Source organism: Sorex araneus, chromosome 2 (assembly GCF_027595985.1).
Source record: "Sorex araneus isolate mSorAra2 chromosome 2, mSorAra2.pri, whole genome shotgun sequence".
NCBI lineage: Eukaryota > Metazoa > Chordata > Mammalia > Eulipotyphla > Soricidae > Sorex > Sorex araneus.
In genome coordinates this window covers 152,082,955-152,110,928 of record NC_073303.1, presented here as the reverse complement: position 1 = coordinate 152,110,928, position 27,974 = coordinate 152,082,955, and the positions used below count along the sequence as shown (strand labels likewise).

The following is a 27,974-nucleotide window of genomic DNA, read 5'->3' as shown; positions in this document are numbered from 1 at the left end:
CAAGAGGCATGGGAGGAGGCAATCCTTGTTGTGCAGAGAAATGTCTGCATGTAGCCCTGATGTCAGATGCTTATGAGCTGTCACAAGAATGGAGCTTCTTTATTGTGCTCACTTGAGAAATTGTACATAGTGTCTTGTGGCAGGCGAACAAAGAAACGTTTGCTGCAGGAGGCTGGCTGCAGTCATGGGTGGGTACACTGATTCCCAGTTAGCCAGCTGACACCAACAGGTTAAAAAGCAGGGAGAAGAGACCAAGGATGAGGGTCAGGTGGGAGAGCACATGCCTAGCAGCCTGAATTCATTCACTCTCTGGTCATTGCTTGGTCCTGAGGACCAATGGGAGTGGCCCTACTTAAAAAAAAAGCTCAAAGAACAATTAAAGACCTTAGTGTACTGTTTTGAAAAAGTAAGAAATAAAATTGCTACAAATTATGGTCCAAACATTGGAGACAAAGCCCAGTTAGTATTCTAAGAAATAGCTTGCCTGGGAAAGTGATGAAAAAAAAAAAAGTCTTTAAATAGCAATTATCCTGAAGCCCTTAGGACAAAACTTAAATTCCTTTGCTGTTTTAAATTGTAAATCTAATTGGTCATTGAAAAGTAAACAAGCAACAAGAACCAAAATATTGTCCATGGAACTAAGGTGGGTATGGGAGGAGGCTGGAGGATAGTTTCTAAGATTCAGGTTGTTAGTAGTAAAAGTCTTTGGTTACTTACATGAACACTTAATTGCCTGCCTTAAGTTTTAGAATAAAGGCTATGAGATTTTTGAATCAGTCAATGTGTTTGCATGCATTTGTGGATATTGATATAGGTTTATTTAATTTGGTTTTCTCTGTTGAAAGGATATGTTTCTTAGATCTGCTACTATTAAGAAATTATAATCAAAGGATCTTCTTTACCTTTCATGCAAACAATGGCTTAAACAAACACATAAAAAGACAATTTGGAGCCCAGAGAGTGCTCAAATGATATGCCTAGCACCTGGGTGATCCTGAATTTGACCCCTGGCAACACTGAGGGTGAATCCTATTAAAAAATAACTTTTTTGTTTTTATCATGTATTTGGGGCTGGAGCGATAGCACAGCGGTTGGGCGTTCACCTTTCACGAGGCCGACCCGAATTCGATTCCTCCGCCCCTCTCAGAGAGCCCGGCAAGCTACCGAGAGTATTGAGCTCTTGCGGCAGAGCCTGGCAAGCTACCCATGCATATTGGATATGCCAAAAACAGTAACAATAAGTCTCTCAATGAGAGACGTTACTGGTGCCCACTCGAACAAATCGATGAGCAACGAGATGACAGTGATCATGTATTTAATTAAAAAAACAAGTCTAAGGCCAGAGAGATAGCAGAGTGGGTAGGGTACCTGTCTTAGTTGTAGCTGTACGTGGCCAACTCAGGTTCAATCCCAGTTATCACTTATGCTTCCACAAGCCCCACGAGGAGTGATCTCTGAGCACAGAATCAGGAGCACTGAGCACCTCAGGATGTGGCCAACATCCCCTGACTCCAATAACTCTTTTTAAGACATTTTCTTTTTAATTATTATTTCCCCTGTTGCCTTCCATTCATGTTGTTGGTGATTACTGTGACATCCAGGGATCATGTACATGCCTAAGATGGCACATGCACATCTGGTTACAGTGTTCTGTGGAGTCGTACTTAGTTATCAGTTGCAGTACTACTCATCATCAATCTAGTGAAAGCACTTGCTGGCCTGCACTCCTTATCACAGGGTTTCCATCTTTTCAGAGTTACGGTGCTCACTGGGGTAATACACCTCAGTTAGTGCTTGCACATGAGCTCATCAGGGGTAGCATTCTTTGAACTGGGGAGCTTGTGCAGTTTGTAGTGCTTGCAACAGTTGCTGCAGTACTACAGCACCATGTCACCAGGGGGCTGAACGCCAAGACAAGATGCTTACCAGGTTGGGATGGGTCAGAAATTGTGCACAGGGCCCGGAGCAATAGTACAGCAGGTAGGGCTCATGCCTTGCACACAGCTGACCTGGGTTCAATCCCTGGTATCCCATGTGGTCCCTGTGTACTGTCAGGAATTATTCCTGAGTGCAGAGGCAGAAATAACCTCTGAGCATCAATCAATGGGTATGGAGAGAGGGAGAAAGGTTTGAGAAAGGGAGAAAGGGAGAGAGAGAAGGAGGAGGAGAAAAAGAGGGAGAAAGGAAGAGAGAGCGAGGAAAAGGGAGGAGGGAGAGAGAGTGAGAGAGAGAGAGACTACACATCCATTGTAGCATTCAGGGGTCCCCAACAGCAGAGCTTCTGGGACTGAGCCGGGGAAGAAAAAGAGGGAGAAAGAGAGGGAGAGAGAGGGAGGGAAAGGGGAGAGAGAGAGACTACACATCCATTGTAGCATTCAGGGGTCCCCAAGAGTAGAGCTTCTGGGGCTCAGCCGGGCACATGCTGGAGGGGTGTCCCACTCAACAGCGTTCAGGGCTGACTGCTGGCACTGTGTTCAGGGATCCCATCTGGCAGTGCTTAAGGAACCATATGGAATGTGAGGGATCAAGCCCTAGGCTGGCCATGTGTAAGACAAGTGCCCAACCCACTGTCCTAATTCTCTGGTCCCAAGACAGGAACTTTGCTGCTGATCTATCACCTAGAATGCCCTAGACCATTGTTTAAAGAATCAAGACGTAGTAAAAGAAAGCACTAATTTGAACAGCTGAATGTGAATTTTTATCCTGACTACCAGCAACATGCGCGTGAGCACCCCTCAACATTTTTCTCATCAGCAAATAAAGAATACTGATACAGAAACTCTTCTACTTGCAATTGAGAAAGTGAGTTCATTTGTTGAAAAGTGCAAGCGAGTAAGCTTGCAGTTACAAATACATTATCTATAAAATTCATTTTCAGGGATAGGAGCATGAGAGTTTCTTAAATTTATTTCCAGAGATAGGAGCAAGAGAGCTTCTCAATTAAGCCGGTATTCTTTTCATATAGGTTCTATGTCACATGTCTTGAAATGAAAGAATAATGCGTTATGTCACTGGGCCATCTCCAGAGCTCCAAGTCATCTTTTCCTTTTGCAAACATACATGATATTTGGGTACTGGAACTTTAAAAATCAAATGATGTTCTAAGATTTACAACAGTTAATGATGGTTACCCAGGCAACTTAATTCCAACATCACCCAACACCTGTGTACTGATGTCCTCTGCCAAGGACCCCAATGCCCTTTCAACCGCCCTCACCCCAACTCAATTGTGTGGATCAGTTGTCCCTTTGTGTTGCACTGGAACCTCTGTTGCTACGTTGATGTGGTACCTCTAAGTCCCACCTGTGAGAGGCTGGAGTGATAAGAACAAGAAGGAAGCCTCCCTTGCATGTGGCTAGCCTGGGTTTGACCACTAGCACCCTATACGGTCCACTAGGCCTGAGGAGAACAACCCTTAGAGTACAGACAGGGATAAGCCCTGGACATTTCTGAATGTGGCCCTCCTCCAAAAATGTTACACACATGAGAAAGATCATCCTATGTCTTTTTCTTTTTTCCTATAAATATTCTGTTTTTAAACTGCTAGTTATTTTTGATGAGCTTTCCTCAAATCTGAATGAATCAAAACAGAACACTTTAATTTACTTAGGTTTATTTGTTATGTTAAATTTAATAGAAAGAATAAAGTGATAAGAAATTTCTTTACAATGTAAGGGTATGAAATTACCCCCCAAGAGAAAATAAGTTGTGTTCGTGTGTGTGTGTGCATGTGTGTGTATGTGTATGTGTGTGTGTGTGTGTGTGTGTGCAGATTCAGGTATGCTGCAGAATACACAAGACTTTCCTTGAACTTCTGTGGAAGAGTGAACAGATGGCAAATCCACAGAAAATTCAAGGCACATGCACGGTAGTTTTTTGGTTTCATTTTATCATTGGGTTGACTAAGATGTGAATTCTCCCAGAAGCTATGACTGACACATACAAATTTATTATCTACAAAACCCAACTTCTAACAAAGTTCTAACAACTTCTAACAGTGTAACAGTGCAAACCTTTGGTCTTTTATTCCATGCCCAGCCTAGTGATAGCCTTATGCCACCTAGTACAGAAAGCAGACACATGGGAGTGAGATCAGAGCACCACGTTGCCTTTAAGAAGGCAAAAATACAGAAAGAAGCAGTTTGCACTTTATGGGCATCCTTCAAGCAGGGCCCTCATTAAGTTAAGTGTCCCTATGACTCAGGATGGCATAGGATGGGCACTGAGGTTGAGATAAGAGAAGGGAGAATGTCCTAGGAGTTTGGGCTCCAGCTTTAGAACAGCACAGACCTGATATATCACACAGAGCAATTGTTCCTAGTAGAATGCAGAGAACATTTTACCCAGAGGTGAGTGGGTGGGGAAATCTGGCTGCTACTAACTCATGGATCTTGATGGATAACCATCTGTGCTGACAACTGGGAAGTTATAAAGAAATTAAACCCATGACTTAGATACTGGTAAGATGAGTGTTAAATCATGCATGAGCCATGAGTAGATGCTTCTTGGGCTGAGATATGTTAGAGAACATCTGGATCCACCTGGCAGACCTTGGTAAATGACCCTTCAGGAAGTACAGTGAACTGGGTGTAGAGAAAGAGTGGGGTCCATTGCACCTGAAATGACTTACTGCCAGGCTTTCCCTTGAAATAAGTCACCCAAGTAATGAAGGAGTAACAGTTGAATTTCTAAACAATCCCCATAGTAACCGCCTAAGGAGTCTAGGGTCATTTACTAGAGTTTCTCATCGGTAAAAATTTAGCAGAATAATCAGATGGACCGTCCCCTTTGAGCGAGACCTGTAAATATGCCCCAGTTAGTGTAGATACTACATCTGGTCCAATCATGCTTCTTTTGTAGCCATGCAAACCAGGTGGCCAACACTAAGAAGCTGAGTACCCCAGACTGATACTCCTGAGAAGCAGGCAGGAAGAGGGGCCGCTTTCAAAGGCCATGATATGCAAAACCAGGCAAAAGGGAAAACACAATGGGATGGAAGTTTTATCATTTTTAAAACTTGCTGGTATTAGACTTGGTAAAAAAGAAAAATGGAAGTTTGTGTATATATACATACATGCTTGCTAATCTGCTATTAACAAAATGAAATACTTTCATTTGACTGGCATATGGGCATTAGGTCATACTGGCTGAACATATTAAAGCCAGGAAGAGAATGTCCAGTTCTTATAAGGCATTTTTCTGCTTTAAATATTTTAGTTTAGCTTTTATACAAAGAAAGCCTGCCACTATTTTTTTTTGGTGATGCCCTTCCCCTTAGGGTAAACTTAGATCTGCTGTCAATACCCACAAGTTTATTTCTATTTTGTCTGTTCATCAATTTTGTATCCTTCTACTGATCAAGTTGGTGAAACCATCCAATGCATATTTTTTTGTCTTCTGACTTTTCTCACAAAATCCCATCAACTTACTTCCATTTTGAAGCTAAACAACCAACAACACGAAGATGTGAAAGTGAAAGGAAACAGCCATCGCCTTGGCTTTCAACACAGACCAGCATCCTGTACTGCAGAGATCACCACGCCCCACATCACCTTGGGGACCATCTACTGGAATCTGCAATGAGATGTCTAGGAGGGGGCACTGCTCTATTCCTGGGGTGAGTGGGATCTACTCAGGTCTCACTGGCATCTTGCTGTGCCTCAAAAGGAAACTGTTTGAAATGTGTCCAACAAGCTCTGAGGTATAACAGAAGCATTCCATAAAGGCAGTTTATAGCAATGCAGGCTTATCTTGTTCAACTACACTCAAATGAACAACATAACTTTACAGTTAAGGGAAGAAATAAAAGAAAATGACAAATAAAAATCTACATTCAATAGAAAAAAGTAGGAGCTGGAGCAATAGCACAGTAGGTAGGAAGTTTGCCTTGCACATGGCCGACCCATGTTTGATTCCCAGCATCCCTTATGGTCCCCTGAGCACTGCCAGGGGTAATTCCTGAGTGAAGAACCAGGAGTAACCCCTGTGCATTGCCCGGTGTGACCCCCCCCAAAAAACAAAAAAGGAAAAAAAAAGAAAAAAGTAGTAAGTCCAAGGAGAAATGAATAAAAAGAACCCAAAGAAACTATAAAAAGGACAATAAACTGAAGAGCTGTTTTTGAAAAATAACAAAATTGAATCAACTTTAGCTAAACTCATTAAGAAAAAAATAAAAGGGATTAAAGACATAGTACAGGGTTGGAAGGTCTCTGTGTTTTATGCAGTCAACCCTGGTTCAATCTCTGGAACCACATATGGTCCCCTTAAGAACATTATGGGTCACTCCTGAGGCAAAAAGAGGCCCTGGGCACTTCCAGGTATGCTCCTTGACCCAAAAGAGAAAATCAAAATATCAGAAATAAGGCCAGAGAGATACTACCGAAAGGTGGGCTCTTGACTTGCACAGAGCCAATCTGGGCTTAACCCCTGATCTCTGGAAACCCATACAGTTCCCTGAGCACTTCCAGGAGGAATCCCTGAATGCAGATCCAGGAAAAAGACCTGAGCACCTCTGTGTGCAGCTGCCAACCAAAACAAAAACCCCAAACCCCAAATTAAAGAAGTTACACCAGTACCATGCACAGGCATTTCATCAAAAGAAACTAAGACACAAAGTAAGGGAATAGATAAAACCAAAACACATACTTGATCTCTGACTATAGAAACTTAGATTGACAAAAGGTCAGGGGAAAATGATGAAAGGTTCAGTGGATGGTTATAAAAGGATATTAGCATTTGGGTTTGGATACAGAGGAATAACTAACATGTTTTGGAGATGTGTGAAATCTACCACTAAAACATGTAAAATCTTGCAAATCAGTATCACCACAAACACACAACTATATCTGTACACCAACAAACTGGAAAACCTATAGGAAACGGTTTAGTTTCTTGAACCATATCCTCTCCTAGATTAAATCAAGAAGAATAAGAAAATATCAACATATCAATAACAAGGATTGGAGCAACAGCACAGCAGGTAAGCCTTGCATGAGGCCAAACTGGGTTTGATTCTTCTGCTCCTCTCAGAGAGCCTGACAAGCTACCGAGAGTATCTAGCCCACAAGGCAGAGCCTGGCAAGCTACCCATGGCATATTTGATATGCCAAAAACAGTAACAAGTCTCACAATGGAGATGTTATTGGTGCCCGCTCGAGCAAGTCGATGAGCAATGGGATGACAGTGACAGTGACCAATAACAAAGAAACAGACACTTTCCTTCAAACTTAAATGTCTAGCACCAGTCCAGACATCTTCAGTGCTGAATTCTACCAAACATTTAGAAAAGGTCCATCATATATCCTTCTATAACTCTAAAGGAAAAAAAAGGTGTAGGGAATAGACCTGAATTCTTTTTACAAATCATACCAAAGGCAAAATTTGTACCACACCCAGACACCTTCCACTGTCCCTATACATATATGATAAAAAAAATTTACTAATTAATCTCTGGTGAACAATGATACAAAAATTCCCAATAAAATATCAGCAAACTATATTCAACAACACATTAAAAGGACCACACAAGAAGATCAAGTGGGATTTATTCCATTAATCCAAATATGGTTCAGCATATGTAAAAAATAAGATATATCACATTAAAAAGATAGGATCATCCATACAGATGCAGAAAAATATTCAATAAGATTCAGCATCTATTAATAATAAAAATCAATGTGGGCAGACAAAGAAAATACTTAAAACATAAGGTCATGTATATGTAAACATAACTTAAGGTCTTAAAACATTAGCCTATAGCTAATGTCATACTCAAGAGTGAAAAATTGAAGGCTCTTCTCTAAGATCAGAGTCAAGACAAGAATGAGCACTCTTATCACTATTTTTTTAACAAAGTAATGGAAGTTCTGGTAAAAGAAATCAGGCCAATAAAATATATAAAATATATTCAACTTGGAATGCAGAAACAGACAACACCCCCTCCAGCAGTGGACGAGAGTTCCATTTTCACCACATCCCCACCAATGCAGATCAGTACTTCCCACTGCTGCTGGGAACCTTGTCTGGTCCAACCCCTATGGAAAATGGTATGGAAGGTTCTCAATAAACTTAAAATTGTGCTGCCGTGTGACCCAGACATTTCACTTTTGGGCACAGATGCCCAGGACAGAAAAACATCCATTCAAAGGAATATATTAACACCATTATTCATTGCAGCACTCAGTACAACAGCTAAGATTTGGAATCATCCTAGATGTCCAACATCAAATCCGTGGATCATGAAGTTGTGGTTATATACACAGTGGAATACTAGGTAACTGTGAGGCATGATGAAATCAGGCCATTGGTTGCAACACAGATGGAACAGAGGATATCCTGCTAAATGAAGTAGGCCAGAAGAACAAACACAGGATGGTATCACTTATTTGTGGGGTATTTAGTCACTGGATAAGGAAATACAATGGTTTAAATGTATTATTCCCATATCATCCTTGGGCCCAGAGTATAGGAAGGAGAAGGAAGGAAACAGAGTGAAGGGGGAGGGAAGAGATAGGTGAGAAGCAATGGGGGCAGGGGTAAAGGGAGTTCAGCTACATCGGTGGTGGTATGGGATGATGGAGGTAAATATCCAAAATACAGAGTCAAAAACACTGAAATCACGAAACCCAAACTTCAATAAACAAACATAAAAGATGCCTGTCAAGATGTCAGACTAGGGCTGGGGTTAGGAGAGGGGACTTGGGAACACTGATAGAGAAGTTGACAATGGTGGTGGGACTGGTGATGGAACACTGTATGTCAAAAATCCAACAAAAATGAACCATGAGTTATGAAGTTTTAACAAGTTATAACTCAACGGTGTTTTAATAAAATAGAATTGGTGAGGGTGGGGGGTTGCTGGAGCTATAGCACAGCGGGTAGGGCATTTGCCTTGCATGCAGACGACCCGCATTTGATTCCCAGCATCCCATATGGTTCCCCGAGCACAGCCAGGAGTATTTGTGAATGCAGAGCCAAGAGTAATCGCTATGCATCGCCGGGTGTTGGGGACTGTTTAGGACCCTGAACAAAAGGGAAACCCCCAACCTTTACTCTGTACTAACCGGAAAATTCCATTACCAGCGTCTGCATAACCGGAGGCACAGATGTCCTTGTGACAAAGGAAATAGCTAAACTCAAGAAGTAAAAGTAGCCCAGGACAATTAACCACGAGACCCTCAGGGCCCGTAGAGTAAAATACCTTCCTTTACACTAAAAGCCATACCCTAGCTTACGAAACCTTGTACGTTCCTGACAGATGTTCCTGCCAGATAAACCCTTGTCTACGTGACTGCTCTTCCCCCTCCCCACTATTTCTCAACCAACTCTTAGAGAATATTGTAGCCCACCAAAGAACACCCCGAACTTTTCCTTATTTGGTCTGAAAAGACACTTCCCTGATGATTGACAACTCATGTACCAACCCCCTGCTAAGAAAGGTATAAAACCAGCATGACTGATAATAAAGATGCTCTTGATCAGCATGTGTTGTCTTGAACCTCCTTTCTAACCGCACCAGTTTTATTCTCAGGTCGGGACTGCTCACAAAACCCACTCAATTAGGAGCGCTTTCCACTGTTGTCTCTCTGTGGGCTGGAGAGATTTTGGGGAAACATGCAGCCAGGTGTGACCCAAAAAGCAAAAAATAAATAAATAAAATAAAATAAAATTTTTGGGAGAAAAGAAATATAACTGTTACTACATGAGCATGGCATAATATTATACACTGAAAATTCTAAGGACCACTAAGACCTACTGGATATAAAAAAACAAATAAAGGAAGCTTTAGGCTGCAAAGTCAATGTACAAAATTATAGGCACTTTTGCTCTAGATACAATAAACTAGTTGAAAGGGAAATGAAGTAAAATATCATTCATAATTGCAATATGAATATATAATACTTAGGCATAAGTTTAACAAAGTGAAAAACCTATACACTGGAAAGAAATGGAAGATGACACAAAATAAAGACTTTAAGATCACAATTGTTAAAATGGGCATATTACCAAATACACAAACTTAGTGCAACCCTTATTAAGACCAATGACATTCTACACACACACACACACACACACACACACACACACACACACACACACACACAAAATGCCCCAAAATTCTAAAATTTGTGCAGAACCATGAAAATCCTTCAGTCAAATAATTCTTAAGGGAAAAAAAGACCAAAAATGAAGTATCAAGTTTCCTAACTTCAAATAAGACAAAGCTGTTGCTGGAATATTAACAGGCAAATGGATTATGGTATAGAATCACAAGCCTAGAAAAAAATAATACCTCTGTATGTATCACTGTCATCCCATTGTTCATCGATTTGGTAGAACAGGCATCAGTAACATCTCAATTGTGAGACTTGTTGTTACTATTTTTGGCATATCGAATACGATATGGATAGCTTGTGAGGCTCTGCCATGGGGGCGAGATACTCTCGGTAGCTTGCCGGGCTCTCCGAGAGGGGTAGCGGAATCAAACCCAGCTCCCCTCATGCAAGCAAACGCCCTGCCCACTGTGCTATGGCTCCAGCCCTGTATGTATAGGCAACTAATTTATGACAACACGGCCAATAACACACAATGAGAGAGAAAATCTTTTCAAGAACAGTGCTAGGAAAACTGGTTACACAATGCAAAAGAATGAAAATGGCTAATAATCTCACACCATCTACAAAAAATTAATTAAGGGACTCTGGGGAATAGCTCAGTGGTTTAGAACACCTGCATTACAAACATGAGGTCTTGAGTTCAATCTCTGGTGCTGTCACATGTTCCAAACTTGATCCAAGCACCTTTGTTCCTTAAGCCCTGTAGTCTGCTGACTTGGACCCCTGTCTGGCACTGAAAATGATTCTCAGCTGCACCAAAGCCTGGTAGTTAGAACAACACTGAAAGATGTGTACACGTCTTTGCACAGACGTAAGAGTGACTCCTGGCAAGTAACTAACAACCAGAATATGCACAAGGACCAACAACTACAGAGTGTGACCTCTGGTGAGTTTCATGTGCAAGAACCATCATGAAGCAGTGCAGCCTCTGAAATCACCAGTGCTAGGGTATAACACCCCAACCTGATGTACGATCCCCAGTGTGGCTTGTCATGACTGCAGCATGTGGGGGCATGGGGAGGAGAAAATACATTTTTTTTAATTTAAAAATTCAAAATGCATCAATGATTTGAACTTAAGACTTGAAGCCGTAAAATGCACAGAAGAAAACAGAGGTGACAAGCTTTACCCATAAGTCTTGATGCCTTTGTGGACTGATTTCTACCAGCAATGTAAACAAAAAGAAAAATAAAGAGATAGGACTCTAGTTCTGCACAGTGTGTTATTAAGACAAAAAAGGCTACTGAATAGATATTTACAAACAAATCCTAAAAGGGATTAATATACAAAATATGTAAATAAGCCATATAACTTGAGAACAACAAAAATACAATCCAATTTAAAAATGGGCAGAGGATCTAAATAAGTGTTTCACCAAATAAGACAAACTATACAAGACACCTGTAGAGATTTCTTCATTGCTCTTTCTCAGGAAATAAAATTAAAAACCAGTAAGATTTTACCTCCTCCTGTTAAAGATAAAGAAGCTGTGGCAAGTAACAAGGAAATGCTGCTCGGTTATGAAAAATTTGAAACTTGCCATTTTCAACAACATGGATAGACCCTGAGATTATAGTATGTGAAGTCAGGAGAAAGGTAAATACAGTAGGATTTCATTCATGTTCAATATAAAGAAACAGAGCAAATGGACAAACAAATCTAACAAATCCTCATGACTCTTACAACACACTGGTGGTTTCTAAAGAGAGGTTTGGGGTGGCGGCAGAATAAACAGAAGGGATATATTGTTGATGAATGGTAAACAGATTTTTAATAGATAATAGTAATAGATCTTCAGGTATACTGTGGCCATACCTGAAGCTGCGTGCCTGAAATTTATTATTGTTATAAATCTATATTATCTTCAAGAACAAAAAAGAAAAGAAAAGGCAACCCTGTCAGGTAAAAATCTCTTGGTAAACTTTTATGGTTTTGGAGGTAGAGAGGGATAACAACTTGTCATATGGCCAACATAAAGCCTCTATGTACTCTCCTTTGTTATTAGACCACAACTGGTAATATGGAATGGTTTTCCCTTTTCCCCTGGTCTCTCTTTGCCCTACTTATATGAGGTCAGGTCCAGATTATACATAGAACATGGTCTAAAACCATCCATGAGGGGGTGAGGGGAGTTTAGGAAACTGTATAATGGAAACTACAATGTACTTTGGAGGAAGAAAAACTGCTTATAATATCAGGGACAAAAGAAAATTAATTACAGTTCAGAAAATATATTTCTAGCAATTTTATACTTATTAATGTAATGATGTCAATTTACATCAATCTGTTATTCTTGAGCACACAATATCATGTTATGTATGCACATCAAATATATCAATAGATGCAGCTATCTGTAAGAACCAGCTTCCTTCGGTAGAGATAATAACCATCATTCCTACACATAAGCTTTCCTGTTATGGGTATCAGAAGTCAACAAAATCTTAAGTAATCATTTATTCTATAGCATTGCTACTAAGGAAACAAACACTAATTTTAAAATACAATTAAATCTATTCATGCACAGGTCACAAAATAACTTCAATGCAAATTAATAGTACAATAAAAAAAACAGTTCAACTCAATATTTCAATTACCATTTTTCAGTCTAAACAATCAAATGATCATTCCCAATTCATTAAGAAATTTTAACTTACCCTAGGAGGTTGTATAGTTTTCTGATTGGAAGCTGGTATAATAAAACAAAAGAGTTAATAAATAAGAAAAACTAATGCAATATAGTATTCCATTTTAAGATAAAACAATCAGGGCTAATGCTAGAGGTATCAAAAACTCCACTGAGAGTTATTTTATAAAAATACAAAAATTCTGATTACATGCATCAATAGCATAAAATGCTAATAATCACCAACATTAAATAATATACCAATTCTCTCACTTTTGCATGCAATATAGCCCTTCTCAATCAGTCACTCAAGTGTAATTTTTAGGTTTGTGGCAGAACGGGGCAAGTGTTATTTTCTCCTTATCTCCACCATAGTCTTTATCTCTTCCTCCTCAATCCACAGTGTCACTTCTATGACACTGTGGGTTCATGACCTATGCTTAGCTCATTTTTGTAGCCTAGTTTCTTCTAGGTATTACATAAGGGAAGGACATTTGTGCTACATCTGGAAGCAGTGCTTGGTGGCTACTTGTTGCTCTGTGCTCAGGTGTCCACCCTGGCAGTACTCAGGGGACAATGCGGGTCCAGAGGATGGCACCTGGGCCTCCCACATTCAAAGCGTTCACTTAGTCAATTGAGCCAACTCTCTGGCCCCAGTCTTCTAACTTCTTCTATCTATCTAGTCTTTTAGGCTCCAGATAGACAAACTAAAGAAAATATTCAGAGATCACGCCAAATTTAAAGAATTAAATTGGTAGGTAGCTCGAATTAGCCAGAGAAAAGCCATTCTCTATCTATTCCTTAGCGTTCATCTGAGTTATGCTTTTGACTTCTTATGAATAAACAAGTTACAGAAGATGAAGGAATATAATGGGAAGATAGTGACAAAAGGGAAAGGAGTTGTTCTAGGTGTGAAGGGAAGAGAGACTTTTTTTACAAAAACAAAAACAAAAACAAACAAAAAGAGTTCCAGAGTAGCCAAGAAGAAAATAAGACTTAAATATAGAATCAAGAGTTCTACCCCCCACAAAACCATCAACCAACAACATGTGAATCAATATGCAGGGGGTGCATACACCACTGGATAGTACAGTGAAATGCACTGGCCTCTGGACTGGGTGGGAGCCCTGGATTCTCTTACAAGCAGATAAAGGCAGGTTCCAGAGCTGCTGTGGTGTATTGTTACTTGTTTATTAAGATTCCTCGCCATTGACTCTATCCAGCATCCAAAGCTGATGGGAAACTAAGATGCAACCTAACCCAAGGGTTGCCTCAAGCAGAGAAAATGGCAAGTGATTTGCCAGAAACATTTCTGGCAAGTATGAAGAGGTAAAACAAAACCAATCTGGAAAAGTGCTGACAGGAAAGGAAAGGTGACAAAGAAAGTAAGGATGGGGAAATGCAAAGCTTTATGCTACAGGTAAGAAAAGCTATCCCTGAGAAGATGTAAATGAAATCTTGAAGTAATAATGCACAGAAGAAGCTAAATTAGCTGCCTAGGAGGAAAGGACCTGAAAAGGGAAAAACTAAGAGGAAAAGATTCTTGCCACTGAGAGGGCCACATGAAGACTCAGTGCTTAATATATTGTGTCCTTACAGTTCCTTAAAAACTTATTGTGCTGTTTTCTGGGAGACCCAGTTGTGTTACTCTTAAGTTCCTATCTGTTAGTGTCTGATGCTTTGAAATAAATCTCCCTTTACTGGAAACTCCTGAGAAGTGTCTGGTCCTTAAAACCAAATATGTAGGAAACCATTTTGTATACTTACATGGATAAAATGGGTAGGGAATATGAATGAAATCACATTCAAAGTTCTCTCAAATTAAGCCAAACTATAGAAGTTATCTAGGGATCATTATAATAGTTTGGTCAACATGCAATCTACCTCCACAAACTCATAGCCCATATCATTTTTTCTACCAAGAAAAAAGAGACCTGACTAGCTACTTTAATTTCTGATTCAGAATGGAGAGGATCAGAGAAACTTCAACTCATTTATTTGGTTAATATGGGGGAGAGGAAGCTTCCAAGTGAGGCTGAGGAGACCTGGAGCCCTCATCGGTGATCTCTGACCAAGTGGGTTGACGGTTCAATGAAAAGGCTCCAGGATGCTGCTTGGGCCCTGAATGTCAGGATCTGATACAAGAATCACCTGACAGTGCTGGAAACCACCACGGCTGCACCTGCCAGAGATGACTGGGGGACCATGAGGTGCTGCAAAGAGAACCCACGAATGCACCCTAATGCCATACTATCTTTAGGCACTGAATCTTAAAAGCCTTTTTAGGATGAGTATTGAGAATTGCCAAGTCACTGTTTGTTTGTTTTCCTATGCTCATTATATTTTTTGAAGAATAGTTTTTTGAAAAATAGTTTTAGATTCTAATTCTCAGGTCCAAAGAATGTCATGCTTGGCTAGTTCATTCTGGAATGAAAAATAGAAAAGATCTATAAAGATCTATTAAAAAATAGTGAATCAAAAGGACACCAGTCAGCTATGATCCCCCAATGTTATTAAACTAAACAATGAAGAAATTAATTTTGCTTGAATTATTCCTCTTCTATGGGCCTATGACCGATGTGACAAAAACGTGATTCTAATTCATCTGCTGCTACCATGAACTTAAAGCACTGACAGCCAACATAAGGGAGAAAGATGAATCTTTCAATAAGATTCGTTTGTCCCCATCATGAGACAAGAAAATATCACTGAATCGCGTATCTATAAAATGTCAATATATTCAAAGTCATTCTAAAATATTTTAAATACTGTAAATATGATTTCTGTTAGATTGATTTTTATAAATATATTATAGGATTTTACATTCTTATGCTGAACAAGTACTAATAGTTTTGAAAATAAGCATAAGAATGTAGAATTCTATAATAACATAAATACTGTAGGCAAAAGGTAAACACAAAGTACTGAGTTTTATTATAATTGCCCTCAACACCCCCCACCCCCCACCCCACTCCACTGTTGTTTTTGTTCACACTCAGCATGGCTTGGGGATCTGTGCTGGGGTGTTCAATTTTTTGCTTGAGGGGTCACCCACATGCAAGGCAAGAGCTTTAACACCTCTGTTATCTCTCCAGACCAGTTAAGAGTCCCTCTGAATCATCTATCATGTTTTAGAGTCACTGTTCCAAACCCAATTTATTTTTAAAATCTTAGATGTTTTCAGTAAAAAATAAACTACAAAGAAATCCAGTATTGTCTTTTTAAAGGGCCATAAAGAATGAAAGTTGCAATCTAACTCTTTACAGTAACAATTAAGGCTGCAAATTTAAACTTGGAAAATAATGAATAGTCTGTTAATATTCTCACTGGGACATTAGTTTATTCTTAAAGAGATAGTTTGAGTATTATTACTTTTTATTATCTGAGATGTTATTGCAGTTCAGTGAAGACAATCAGTAGCTATTTCCAAAACAGAACATCTGCAATGGAGTAAAAAGTATTTTGGAAACACAATTTTTACTTTCTACATAAAAGCTAAAATCTGCAACCTTAATGTTACATATATTCAATGTAAACATTCCGTTATCTAACAAAAACACATTAATTTTCCTAGTCTACCACATTATCTATAGAGCAACTTTCCTGTACCTTTTCTCTTCTTCCCTTTCAACTGACCGAAGGTGTTTCTCTGTATTCTGACAAGTTGATTTGAAAAGTTAATTTAGAATATTCTTAAAATGTCAACACAACTGGACTAAATACTTAACTTACGTATATGTTAAAGATATATTAGTATTTAAAGTTAATATATATGTTATATATATATGTTAAATGACTGAAAAGGAAAAATAACTTTGAGAACATTTCAGGATTTCTCTTTGATCTGACTTTAATGTGAGGACACTGTAATGATCTTGGTTTGACAGGCTTCTTATATAGTAAGCAATGGAGAGCAGAACAAGGTCAAAAGGGCAGTGCTAAACTATGTCTATTTCCACCTGAATCAGCAGCTCTAGACTTACTACTGGCAACTGTAGTGACATCATGATTTGTTCGATGTGGAAGGCATGTGGAGCATGGAAATACAAGAAGGATAACTCAGATAATAAGGGGATTAAAAAGAAGCAAGATATGACCATCAGTCAAAGACACCTAATACTGCATCACTTTGTATGGATACTGAAGGTCACACACTGTTCTCAAACATTCACAGGGAGCAACATAATTAGAAGTGCCATCTTCAAGAACCAAGCAAATGGTGATTAGAAGACTAGACAAAAATAGAATATGTATCAGCATTCATAATGTGATGCCCATAGTTGCTACTAACTGAATACTATTCTACTTTAGAAGCCCTAAATTGTATTTGATAGGCTTTGAGTCATGAACTAAGAACATTCCAGTGAGAAAACAACTGACCGGTGAGCTTTACATAAACTAAGAATAGGTAGATTTTACTAAGGCATTTTAATTATTTACTTCATAAGTATTCAAGAGGGACAAAAATATTTAATAGAATTAAACCATAATCAGTAAAAACATATTGAGAACTGAATGTAATATTTCTTTGAAAGCACTATACAGTTTCTGGGAAATTATTTAATTTATAATAATTCAAGGTTTATATTAATTTTCAGAAGCACATTTTTCATACCTAAAGAAAAGCAAAAATACTGATTTATTTTACCTCCACTAATTTAAAATATGTTTAAGAGTTTGTTTTACTTAACAAATAAAATATTAAGTGACACTATAATAAAAAGTGCTACTATAAAAATAATTTTGGTAACTTGTTCAGAAGTTCTATCATAGAAACAATGGTGCAATTAAAAATAATTAATTTTTATTTTATTAAAATAAAATAAAATTTATTTATTTTATTTATTAAAATAAACTTCAATAATCTCTCCTTTTACTTAGTACAAAATCTGTATGTAAAACATAAAGCCATTTTTTTTTCTTTTTGGGTCACACCTGGCGATGCACAGGGGTTACTCCTGGCTCTGCACTCAGGAATTACCCCTGGCCATGCTCAGGGGACCATATGGGATGCTGGGATTTGAACCCAGGTCGGCCACGTGCAAGGCAAATGCCCTACCCGCTGTGCTATCTCTCCAGCCCCAAGCCATTTATTTTAAACCTAGTGAATAGTTTAACTTTTCATTGATCATATGACTCTATTCCCCCTTTATTATCCCCAATGACTTCTAATTTAATTTGCACTGTAACACTGTCGTCCTTTCGTTCACAGATTTGCTCAAGCGGGCACCAGTAACGTATCCATTTTGAGACTTGTTTATATAAAGAAATAGTAGCATTCACTATGTCTTCTCATTTTGGAGTTACTAATATAAACTTTGGTTCTTAACTAAAGAATCATCCAAAACCATTTCAAAGTTATTTATCAGAAATTCTTAGAAAAGGTTAATAAAATATAGGGTTGACTTACCAACAAATTTCATATATACTAATCCAAGTAATTCTGCTAGAGCTATAATACCCAAACCTGTAATCAGAAGTGGGCCATGCACTGGGGTGCACTCTGTGAAAAGAAGTGAAATTGTTTATTACAAATCTCCAAGGTAGCACTATTTTCCAAAATCACTAACAAGAATATAAAAGCAATACATTTTAAGTAAATAAACTTAGAATGATAAAAACCAAAATATTTGTCTTTATATGTTTGTCTTTAATTCAATAAGCAAAATGACTCCAGTCATTAAAAGAAAAAGGATTTCACCACAACTTGCCAAATATGTAAAACATTTGTAATATATGTAAAAGTGTCTAACAAATTCTAAAGCTCCAATCACTGGAAGCTGATGACTTTTTCCTAGGGGGGATGAGGTTCTTTGCACTATACTCGACAGCACTCAATTATTGCTGGCTCTGTGCTCAAGAAATCTCCCCTGGGTACTTGGGGGACTACATATGGTAGTAGTGGTCAAACAAGAGTTGACCATAACAAGGCAAGTACCTACCTTAACCCCTGTGCTATCTTTCTGGTCATAGAGTCTGATGGTTTCAAAAGTTTGTACAGAAATGTAGACATGGCAGTTTTGCAGCTAGAACAATTTATAGAAAGCCCAATTCTCATAACAACATGGAAAATAATTATTTTAATCATAGTTTTAAGTATTTTATATAATTTTCTCTAATATAAAAATATACTCTCAGTATAGAAAAATCAGAGTTAGAGAAGAAAAGCTCCTAACAACAAAAGTTGGCAAAAATGTGAAGAAACAGGAACTTCCATTCATTGATTAATGGAATGTGAAATGGTACAACTACTGTGAAAATTCTGGCAACTTGTTATAAACTAAACATATTTTAATATACAATCTAGCAGTAGTACTATGTCTACACAAAACATGTATATGGGTGTTTACAATACTTTTTTTCAAATATGAAAATCAAAAGCAGCCAAGATAGTCCTCTCATTTGTTACATAAAGAGTAGAGTAAATACCCATAATATAGTATTATTCAGTGCTTTAAAAAAAAAGCCGTAAAAAGACACAAAACAACCTTAAATTCATGTTACTGTGTAAAAAAAAATAAGTTTGTAAGAAAAGGTAGTATGACTCCAAATACAAGGCATTTTGAAACATACAAAGCTCTAAAAACTTTAAACTGATCAGAGGCTTAAGAAGAGTAGATGAATAGTTAAAACATAGAACATTTTTAGTGTTTTAGTATTTTAGTATTTTTAGTTAATTTTTTGTATGATATTATGTCTCTGATCCATGAAGCTATATACATGTGATAATTACAATGTACAGCATCAAGTGAACAGTAATGTAAATCATGGACTACGAATGAAAATGATATATTAATTATTATTTGTAACAAATGTTTTAATCTGGGGGAGGATGTGGATAGTGGAAAAGATTGTATAGTAGAGGGGTGTGTGTGTGTGTGTGTGTGTGTGTGTTGTGTTGGGGGGGATATGTGCTTCCCAGTCGATTTTGCTAGGAACCTAAGACAGCTCTAAAAATAATAAAGTTGATGAATTTAAAATCAGAGAAAGATAAAAGCAAAGAGAGAGAAAAATATCCTGTCCTGAAGAACAGTATGACCTTTACCTGAGACGCAGAGGCTTAGTCCAACCAAAGCGAGCACATAGCCCAGCATCTGAAGGATCAATATGGCAATGGTAAAGGAGGTTATTCCAATAGCTGGAGAAAGGAAAACGCACAGTGAGAGTAATTAGGAAGTAATCATCCCAAACTCATCTTCTACAATCGAGAATACTAACCTATATATGGCCTTACAGTATTTTATAATTCACTGTCAGGCAGCAGATACTTCCCAAGTGATCTGAATCTTACCTTCCTATAGAAGTTAGTTCCAGATTTGTATATTTAGCCATCCTTTAGTTTTACAGTGAGCTGAGCTGGACAGGAAGTTTTAAGACAAAATCTTGGGACAATGTTGCTTTTACCAAATTTTTGTGCTTTATACTATGAATGACTATTAAACATGGCTTTAGTGCACCACATAGAATTGTTTTAGTGGAGGGAGTCAATTAGCAAACATGCCATTGTAAACATAATAACCTCTATCTTGTACATCTAGATCTGCTGTCTAATAATGAATGAACAACTTTCTGATGAACAGCAACAGATATAGGCTCTAAGGCCCTGAGTTAAATGAACAAAAAGATAAAGATACTCTTAAATGAAAGATATGTTAATAGTTTACTCCCAAAATACATTGAAAGTGATACCAATTATAGACTGGATGTTTAAACAAAAATGGTAAAATTTACCAATAACTGAAATAACATTTTCATTATTTATGATTTATAACCCTACTTGTAGAACTATTTTTTCTTAATTTTTTTCAACAGAAAGGCATATTAGCATAGTAAAAGATCATGTTTAACATAATTTAAAAATCTGAAATGAGGGTGGAATGGGCAGGGCATTTGCCAAGCAAGCAACAGACCGGGGTTTGATCCCTAGCACCACAAACGGTTCCTTGATCCCAGAGGACAAAGCCAGGACCCTGACCATTGCCGAGTGGCTACCAAAAGAAAATTGAAAAAAATTAAAATTTAAATATGAACATTAAAATAATTAAGAAATCATATAGAAACAAATCTACTAAATAACACAAATAAACATCACTTTTTTATTTATTTATTTATTTTGCTTTTTTGGGGTCATACCCAGCGATGCTCAGGGGTTACTCCTGACTCTGCACTCAGGAATTTCTCCTGGCAATGCTCAGGGGACCATATGAGATGCTGGGAATCTAAACCAGGTCAGCTGCGTGCAAGGCAAATGCCTTATCCACTGTGTTATTGCTCCAACACTGAAGATGACTTTTTATAAAACAAATGCACGCCTTGAAAACAAGCTAATTTACAGTTAATCCAAGGGGAAAATGCCACTAAGAACAGTTTAGGGAAATCTTTTAATAAACTTTTTTTTTTTTTTTTTGCTTTTTGGGTCACACCCAGCAATGCACTGGGGTCACTCCTGGCTCATGCACTCAGGAATCACCCCTGGCGGTGCTCAGGGGACCATATGGAATGCTGGGATTTGAACCCGGGTCGGCCGCGTGCAAGGCAAACACCCTACCCGCTGTGCTATCACTCCAGCCCCAATAAACTTTTATTATATAAAAAAAACATGTTTTAGCTAACAGTGCTCCTTTTGATTAGGGGAGGGGCATCCAGGCAACAATCAAGAGACCTCAGGGCCCGTAATTTAATGCAAGGACCAAGATGCAGAGCTGCTCAGCCCCACTATGTGGCCATACCTGCTGGTGTGGCTTCGGGGTCCCCAGAACTGTACTCAGAGACTACAGGGGAGCTTGCAGTCATGAGGATCAAACTGAGGTCAGCTGTGTGCAAGAATCTTATTTCCAGTATTAACTCCATAGTCCCTAACAATGCTTATTTTTAAAATACGTTTTTGGACCACAACCCAGCAGTGCTCAGGGCTAACTCCTGGCTCTGCATTCAGGGATCCTGCAGGCTGGGGAGGGAACTGAATGCAGGTCGGCTGAATGCAAGGCACATGCCTTACGCACTGGACTATGTCTCTGACCCCACAATGCTATATTTAAATCTTAGAACGTGTACAAAATCATACTATTGCCATAGATACTCACCTAACATTAAAACACAGTACTGAAGTAGTATTAGTATCGCTGCGGGAATTACAATTAAACCAAGTCCAGAAGCATTTTTCGTTGAATATTCACCTGTTTGTAAGTAAAAATAATCAAAATGGTTTTCTATATATTTCTGATTCTACAGAAAGTGAAAATACTTAATTTATTAAATGTATTAATATTAATCTTACAAACTATGAAAGTATTAAAGATGAATGAAGATATGCCTCATCTTACCACAATTTATTTTATTGCATTTCATAAATATTGCATTTTTTTACAACTTGAAGGTCTGTGTAACCCTATGCTAAGCAAGTTTATCTGTGCCTTTTCTCCAACAGCACGTGATGATAGTTAGGATAAATGTTTTTTAATTAAGGCAAATACAATTTTTTCCCCAAACATAATGTTACTGCACAAATACAACTTTAGTACGCATTGTAAAATAGTGCACATAACTGACTTGCTGTGATATTTTCTTTATTGTGACAATAGGGTCCCAGGCCCATGACATATCTAAGGTGTGCCTGTTCTTTCTCAAAGTTTCACGCAAAATAAGTGGTGACACTCTTATGATTTAAAGTCAAACTTAAATTACTGAAATATCAGTATCTTAATCTCTACCTGCTAAAACTTTAAATTGTCTAAAACTTTAAACTGTTTCTGCTGTCTGATTAGGTTCATAGCTTCCAAACTCTAGATATCCAGATGAGAAACTGGAAATCTAGAGTTGACAGAACATCTTTTCTGTTCTCTTCATTTACAATATGCAAAGTCAAAAGGGTTATTCTTTAAAGCTGTCTTCTGAATTTCTCTCTTTTTAGCACATGCCCTTATTAACTCCAGTTGCAGAGAGGGCTGTAAGTGCATATTCCCGAATATGATACTTTCTACTGTATTCTGTGCCAAATAACAATGGCATTCTACGTCCTGCAGTTGGAGCACAGCTCATCTCTACCTGTGCTTCCATGTGCTCCCCTCATTTCCCATTCCTGTTCCTACCCTCCTGATGCAAATGGTATTTCAAACAGAGGTGTTTTCCAGTAAGTCCTATTTCTGTGTAGGGTGTGTATGTGTGTGTGTGTGTGTGTGTGTGTGTGTGTGTGTGTGTGTGTGTGTGTGGTGCATGCTGGTGGAGGTGGTACTTGCTTTGTAAGTTCGAGACTCTGGGTTCTCTTCCCAGAACCACAAAGAATAAACAAACTACAGTGGTGTAAATATTTATGCTCTAGTGGTGTAAATAATTATGTTGCTACATCATATCTACCATACTATAGTGTCAACGTTCCTCCACCCCTCTTCCATTTCTTAATTACTGAAGGTCACCTTTGTAAGGAGTTCAATGGTATCCCAAAGATCTATTTTTCTAATCCCTGTAATCTGTATCAATTTATATGATAAGGGAGTACAAATTATATATTATATTATGTTAAAAAGCAAAAACTATGAGTAAGTTACTATCTTTGAGTGGTTTGTTTGTTTTTCTGTTCTTTATGCACTGGGACCATAAAAGGGAGCAGGAGACTTGGCCCCGAATCAGAAGGAAGAAGAGGCAATGAGATTATGGAAGGAAAGACTGGAGTCACACTATCACAAGCCAAGGAGCTGCCAAAATGGCCAGCTAAGAACAGAAGCTCCCAGAGGCATGGAACTGATTCACCCTTAGACTCTCAGGAGAGGGAATGGCCCTGATGGCAACTCTACTGAAGACTTAAGGTCTACAATACAGTAGGAAGTTTTCTACTGTTTTACGACACCTAGTTTGCAGGCATTTGTTACCAGGGCCTTAGGAACCCAATCACTCCTTCCTACCATCCAACCAGGCAAGCTCTTAAATGCATCAATCTTCCACCACAGTAACTGTATACATCTTACCTGGGACGAAAAGGATGGCTCCAACGACGACAATTATAGTAAGAAGTAGTCCAGCAACAAATAAAAGAATGGTTTTCTCCCTTGGATGACTGGATTTATACTTAAGTGCTAGAAGAAAACAACAATACAGAATTATATGAACTCAAGCACAAGAAGTGAAGTCATTTATGTAATTTAAAAAAGTACAGAAGTAAATTGATAACTTAGTATATTATTGAATAACTCTTGAGGAACAAATCTTACTATCAGTTTAAGTCATCTCTAATCTCTATCGTAATGTCAGTGGATAATAGTGTCACGGCAGTACAAACAAGGATGTTAAATATGTTATATATGTTTGGGGTGTTTGATGACCTATTTTCAAATTTCCCTTCCTCTCTCTTTTTTGTTATTGCAATGACTAAAGATTGCAACCAGTTGTGATGCTCACATACTTGATTCCTGTACTCACCACAGGCCACACTGTTGGTTACAGCATTTGCATAGTTGTAGTTTTGGACTCCAACTGGTAGCATTGCTGGGATTATGCTTAGTGTGTGTGGGTTATTGAGGGAATCAAACTCATGGTCTCAAACTTGCAAATCAGGCACTTTACCACGGAGCTACTAACACTATGTCATATTGTTCGTTCTCAACTGAGGCTTATTAACATCTGGAGCCAGATAAATCTTTGCTGGGGTGCTGCTCTTGCATTATAGAATACCTGTTAGCATTCGTAGTCCCTGCATTGGTTTTCAGTAACAATCCAGTGGTTGAATCACTCAAATGTTTCAAGACCCTATCAAATGTCTGGAGGAAAAAAACTGCCTCTACTTTACAATTAAGATACATACTGCTATTAAGAAATAAATGGCTGTCAGAGAGAACTTTTATCTGCTTCACATAAAATTTGTAAAGCATCATAAATATGTGTATTTTTCAAAAAGGGGCACACAGCTCTGTACTCAGGGGTCAAATCCAGTAATGCGCAACAGACCCTGTGATGCCAGGATTCAAACAGGAGCCTTCTGCATGCAAAGCATGTGCCTAGTCTATCTGGCCACAACAGACCCTCTTGAGACCTTAATGAGGAAAAACATTTTTCATGCTCAATAAAAATAAGTGCCTGCAAATAAACTATAAATACTCAGGGGAACTCAACATACATGCTACTGTGTTCGCTCAGGGTGGGAAGGGGTACGCCTGGTGGTGCTGCTCACAGACATGGTTATTATGCTCACCCAAAGCCACAAAGTTGGTTATGGGGTGTGCGCACTTTGGATTTTACTCTGCATTCAGGAATCACTCCTGGCAGGGCTAAGGGAATAATACAGGTTGCTGGGCTCACAACCTTGGGTGGTCCGCATCCAGGTCAAGCACCCTGCCTGCTGTACTATCACTCCGGCCCATTCATGCTACTGATTTTGATACCACCTGTATTGCCAACTATCATGTTCCTTCCCTGAAAGACTAAAGTAACTTAGCACTTCACAACTGGGTACTTGGTACCAGATAGCCTTCTGTGGGGCCCCACAACATCCAGGAGGACAAAAATGAAAATGTAAACATAAGGCATAGCATGACACTAAGAGTCTAACTTGTAGGATGGGGGGAGGTCACAGAAAATAAATATTTGGAAGGGGAACACCATGGAAGGGAAAAAAATGAGAAGCACTGATTCAGCACATAAGCCTAAAAGTTTGACCTCTTTTCTTTTAAGTTGCATTGAATCACCGTGAGATAGTTATAAGCTTTCATGTTTGGGTTACAATCACACAATGATGAAACACCCATCCCTCCACCAATGCACATTCCCCACCACCAATATCCCCGGTATACCCCCCCCCTTTCCCACCCTCCCCCTGCCTCCATGGCAGACAATATTCCCCATACTCTCTCTCTACTTTTGGGCATTATGGCTTGCAACACAGACACTGAGAGGTCATCAGGTTTGGTCCATTACCTACTTTCGGCACACATCTCCATCCCGACTGATTCCTCCAGCCATCATTTTCTTAGTGATCCCTTCTTTATTCCATCTGTCTTTTCCCCTCTGCTCACTACACAGGCTTCCAGCTATGGGGTAATCCTCCTGGCCCTTTTATCTACTGTCCTTGGCTGTCAGCCTCATGTGATGTTATTGTATACTCCACAAATGAGTACAGCCCTTCTATGAAAGACTAACCTTTCTTATATTCACTTTGGGGGTTCTATTTTAGTTCATACCAAATTTAATTCTACCAGGAAAGTTGTTAAAAGTAAATCTAAAATCAGAGTGAGCAGCAAGGCAGAATGCATATTGAAATACTGCTGTGTTTCTCCATGACAGGACTCAGCGGACAACTGCCCTTAAAAACTGTATTTCTAAATCATGACAAAATTATACATAAGATTTATTGGCTTCAACTAAAATGAAAAGAAAGGGGGTGGATACTGGGAATATGGCTCAATTAGGAGAGCACAAGGGAACCCAGGGCTCTGTCCCAGGTCCTGGATTGCCTCCAATACTTTCAGGCAGGGCCCTCGGGGTCCCTCAGCACCACCAGTGAACCCCCACAAAAATCACTTGTATCACTGTATTACTTATCATCCCATTCCTCATGCATTTGCTCAAGCGGGCGCCAGTAAGGTCTCCATTCGTACCTGTCGCTTGCTAGAGTAGCCCAATGGCATCTACTCACTCCAGGAACAGGAAGAGCCTCAACCGTTCATCCAGATTCTTGATGAAGAAGGTGGGTGGACAGGCGTTCTTTTGACGTCCCTTGGAATCCAATAGGTAACGGCTCTAGTCCAGTGGTTGTCTCCAAATCGCACTACATGTCCAGCCCATCTGATTTTCAATGCCTTGGCAAACGAGACAGTGTCCCTGATTCTTGATCATCGCTGGAGGTTGGAACTCCGGATTCCTTCTCTCATTTGAGTGAAATGTGATACTCCAAGCACAGCTCTTTTGATTCCTCTTTGGGATACCCAAATAGTGTTCACGTCCTGTTTTCCTAGGGCCCTTGTCTCTGAGGCGTATGTTAGTGCAGAAAGAATGGTGGAGTCGAAAAGATGTGCCCAGAGCCAGAGGTTCTTCGTCCTCTTAACCACTTCTTCAACGCTCTTAATGGCCTTCCATGCTCCTCTCTTCCTCCTGTGAAGTCAGGTGCCAGGTCATTTGTCATGTTGAGTTCTCGACCTAGGTGCACATAACTGCTGCATTTGGAGATATTCATTCCGTTGAGAGAAAAAGGAACATCAGGAACTAGTCCGTTTCTCATGAACATTGTCTTCGTGAAATTCAGCTGCAGTCTGACCTTTCCACACTCACGGTCAGTCGAAGTCAGCCATCATTCGTGCCACTTGGCTAATGTTTGGTGTTATTAACAAAAATAGGCCCACAAAAATAACATTTTAAAAATGTTTTAAGAAAAATACTTTCCTTGGCCCAGGGGATGGTTCAGCAGCTAAAAAACACCTGTCTCTCAAGTGTGAGATTGTGAGTTCACTCCCTGGTCCCACTCATTTGCAGGGAACACGGTGCTAGAAGCTCTGCTGACTGTGACCCTGGGCAGTGACACACAGTCGGATGTGGGTAAGTCCCCCAACTAGTGTGTGGGTGACCCCTGGCAAGCACTGTACACAATGGTGTCTGCATGCTGTGGAAAGGCAGTGCCACACCTGGTGAGCATATATATGAGCACCACAGCAGCTACAACCAAAATGTGTGAGAGCACAACTGAATGCCCTGGGAGCTTGGTACAATCACCACAACCAAACATATGATCCCTGGCTATCACACTAGCAGCAGCAAAGAGAAGGGAAGGTGGGTGGGGGGAAGAATGATAGCTCAATGAGTAAAACAAAAATAAATGGTCATTATGAAGCCTACACCAAAGGTAACTGAGTTACATTATAATCTAGAGCTATGCTATTCATGCTGTAACAGGCACCAAAAGAGCTTTAAGATCTCCACTTACTCATATTTTAGACTACATTCTCACCTAATTTTTCTTCATGGGAGATGAAGGGTTAAAGTGGTAACTGATGGTGAAACTAAGCTGAAATTTACATTTATCAGAAAGGACTAAGAACCATATGGCAAGTTCCCCCAAATTTTCATACAACCCATTCACCCTTGGAACCAACATGACTCTGACTCAGTAAGGTTTCTGCCTTCTTACAGGGCACAGGTTTTCAGAGCTTTCCTATTTTCTAGGCTCAAAACAGCGTAGGATAAAAGTCAGTGTATGTGTGACAAAAGGCAGAGACACAAATAGAAAAAGAAACTTTCTCGAGACACATGTCAGGCTT

At 39.1% G+C, this 27,974-nt stretch overlaps 1 protein-coding gene across 2 annotated transcripts in view; it reads right to left on the bottom strand.

Annotated features, from left to right (window-relative positions):
* CD47 (CD47 molecule) overlaps positions 1-27,974 on the bottom strand; it is an 86,993-nt gene that overhangs the window by 9,626 nt on the left and 49,393 nt on the right. For both annotated transcript variants that reach the window (XM_055125340.1, XM_055125341.1), the window contains exons 4-8: positions 23,700-23,807; positions 21,822-21,914; positions 19,784-19,876; positions 18,149-18,241; positions 12,770-12,801 (exon numbers count right to left, since the gene is read on the bottom strand). In XM_055125340.1, the coding sequence (XP_054981315.1) occupies positions 12,770-12,801; positions 18,149-18,241; positions 19,784-19,876; positions 21,822-21,914; positions 23,700-23,807 (419 nt within the window). The remainder of the gene's footprint in view (positions 1-12,769; positions 12,802-18,148; positions 18,242-19,783; positions 19,877-21,821; positions 21,915-23,699; positions 23,808-27,974) is intronic.